This window comes from Mandrillus leucophaeus, unplaced genomic scaffold, assembly GCF_000951045.1.
Source record: "Mandrillus leucophaeus isolate KB7577 unplaced genomic scaffold, Mleu.le_1.0 Scaffold105, whole genome shotgun sequence".
Taxonomy (NCBI): domain Eukaryota; kingdom Metazoa; phylum Chordata; class Mammalia; order Primates; family Cercopithecidae; genus Mandrillus; species Mandrillus leucophaeus.
In genome coordinates this window covers 1,063,150-1,065,445 of record NW_012098654.1, presented here as the reverse complement: position 1 = coordinate 1,065,445, position 2,296 = coordinate 1,063,150, and the positions used below count along the sequence as shown (strand labels likewise).

Sequence of the window (2,296 nt, the reverse complement as noted above, 5' to 3'; positions counted from 1 at the left end):
ATGTTTTGTTAACAGAGGTCTCTGTTGCCCAGGCTGATCTTGAGCTCCTGGGCTCAAGTGATCCTCCTGCCTCAGCTTCACGAGTGTGAGCCACTGTGCCTGGCCTTACCTGCCTTTTAATGTGTGAATAGCAAGTTAAGATTTTAGAATCTGGCCAGGTGCGGTGGCTCATGCCTGTAATCCCAGCACTTTGGGAGGCCGAGGCTGGTGGATCACCTGAGGTCAGGAGTTCGAGACCAGCCTGATCAACATGGAGAAACCCCATCTCTACTAAAAATACAAAATTAGCCGAGCATGGTGGCACATGCGTGTAATCCCAGCTACTCGCAGGAGAATTACTTGAACCTGGGAGGCGGAAGTTGCAGTGAGCCAAGATAGCGCCGTTGCACTCCAGCCTGGGCAACAAGAGTGAAACTCTGTCTCAAAAAAAAAGAAAAAAGAAAAAAAAAGATTTTAGAATATTTCAGTCATTAGTGACAGGATGTATAATGTTTGTTCTTTCTGTTTTCTTTCCATGCTAGGGTTTTACTTTCAGTGGCATCTGCCGTGTGACCTGCCTCTATGGCCAGGTGCAGGTATTTGGTTTTACCATCAGCCAAGGCCAGCCTGCCCGAGACATCTTCTCTGTGTATACCCACTCTTGCTTGAGTATCCATGCACTTCATTACTCGTTGCCTGAGAAAAGCAAGAAAGAACTCAAAAGGGAAGCCCGGAATTTGCTCAAATCTCATCTTAACCTTGGTAATGAAAAGAACTGGGTAATTTACTGAGGGCCTACTGTGCTAATGCTAATTAATAATTTTTAGGGCTGAGCACAGTGGCTCACGCCTGTAATCCCAGCACTTTGGGAGGCTGACGTGGGCGGATCACGAGGTCAGATCGAGACCATCCTGGCTAACACAGTGAAACCCTGTCTCTACTAAAAATACAAAAAAAAATTAGCCAAGCGTGGTGGCGGGCGCCTGTAGCCCCAGCTACTCGGGAGGCTGAGGCAGGAGAATGGCGTGAACCTGGGAGGCGGAGCTTGCAGTGAGTGGAGATCGCGCCACTGCACTCCAGCCTGGGCGACAGACTAAGACTCCTTTTCAAAATAAATAAATAAATAAAAATAAAAATGCAAAAAATTAGCCGGGCATGGTGGTGGGAGGCTGAGACAGGAGAATGGTGTGAACCTGGGAGGCGGAGCTTGTAGTAAGCCAAGATCGGGCCACTGCCCTGCAGCCTGGGTGACAGAGCGAGACTCTTTGTCTCAAAAAAATTTTTTTAGATGCTTACTATGGTCTAGACAGTGTGCCAAGGACTTTGCTATATGTATATAAACCCTTACAAGGGTCCTGAAAGTGAAAGTACTATTGTTATCACCATTTTACTGACAAGAAAAATTGTTCAAGGCCACAAAATTATTATGTGGCAAACCTGGATTGACTTCTCCCCCCAGGTGTGTTCTTAGTATGCAGTATGGCCCCCTGAAAAAGGCTCTCAACCACAATTCCTACTCCTAAAGTTTATAGTTTAGCCGAGGAGATGGCAGTCCTAAAGGGTGTGGAACGTAATTAAGTTAGTGCTTCTAAGGTGGTTTCTTTTTCTCTTTACAGATGACAGGCGTTGGTCGATGCAGAATTTTTCTCTTCAGTGTTCCATTGTGTTGCTAGAACATCTGAAAACTGCGTCTGTAAACTTCATAACCAGCTATCCAGGTTCATCCTACATTTTTGTGCAAGAGGTAGAACCCGTTTTTATTCAGAGATTTGCTAATTACTTGCACCAAAACAGTGATATTAAATGACTATGTAGGATGTTGTCTTGGAAGAGCAGTTTGTCCACATAGTGCTCTCGGTTCTACCGAATGTAATACGTGTATACAGAAAATAGTATAGAAAGGTATATTGTGAAAAATGTTCATCCTCCCCTCCTCAGTTTCATTCCTCAGCCAGCATTTTATATCGTAGTTGGTTATGTGCTTTTTGGGTTTTTATTAACACCATGCTCCAGCCCTGCTTTTTTGGTTTTGTTTGTTTGTTTGTTTGTTTGTTTGTTTTTGAGACTGAGTCTCTGTCACTCAGGCTGGATTGTAGTGGTGTAACCTCAACCTCACTGCAACCCCCGCTTCCCAGGGTCAAGCGATTCTCCTACCTCAGCCTCTTAAGTAGCTGGGATTACAGGCGCCTGCCACCATGCCCGGCTAATTTTTTTTTCTTGTTTTTTGTTTTTTGTTTTGAGATGGAGTCGTCTCACTCTGTCACCAGGCCGGAGTACAGTGGTGCAATGTCGGCTCACTGCAACCTCCGCCTCCTGG

The 2,296-nt window shown here is 45.4% G+C and overlaps 1 protein-coding gene across 1 annotated transcript in view; it reads left to right on the top strand.

Annotated features, from left to right (window-relative positions):
* Window positions 1-519: 519 nt before the first annotated feature.
* The window catches only part of NOL9 (nucleolar protein 9), a 36,523-nt gene continuing 34,746 nt past the window's right edge, over window positions 520-2,296 (top strand). Inside the window, exons 1-2 of the mRNA XM_011981289.1 lie at window positions 520-741; window positions 1,596-1,723. Of these exons, the coding sequence (XP_011836679.1) occupies window positions 1,613-1,723 (111 nt within the window). The 5' untranslated portion in view covers window positions 520-741; window positions 1,596-1,612. The remainder of the gene's footprint in view (window positions 742-1,595; window positions 1,724-2,296) is intronic.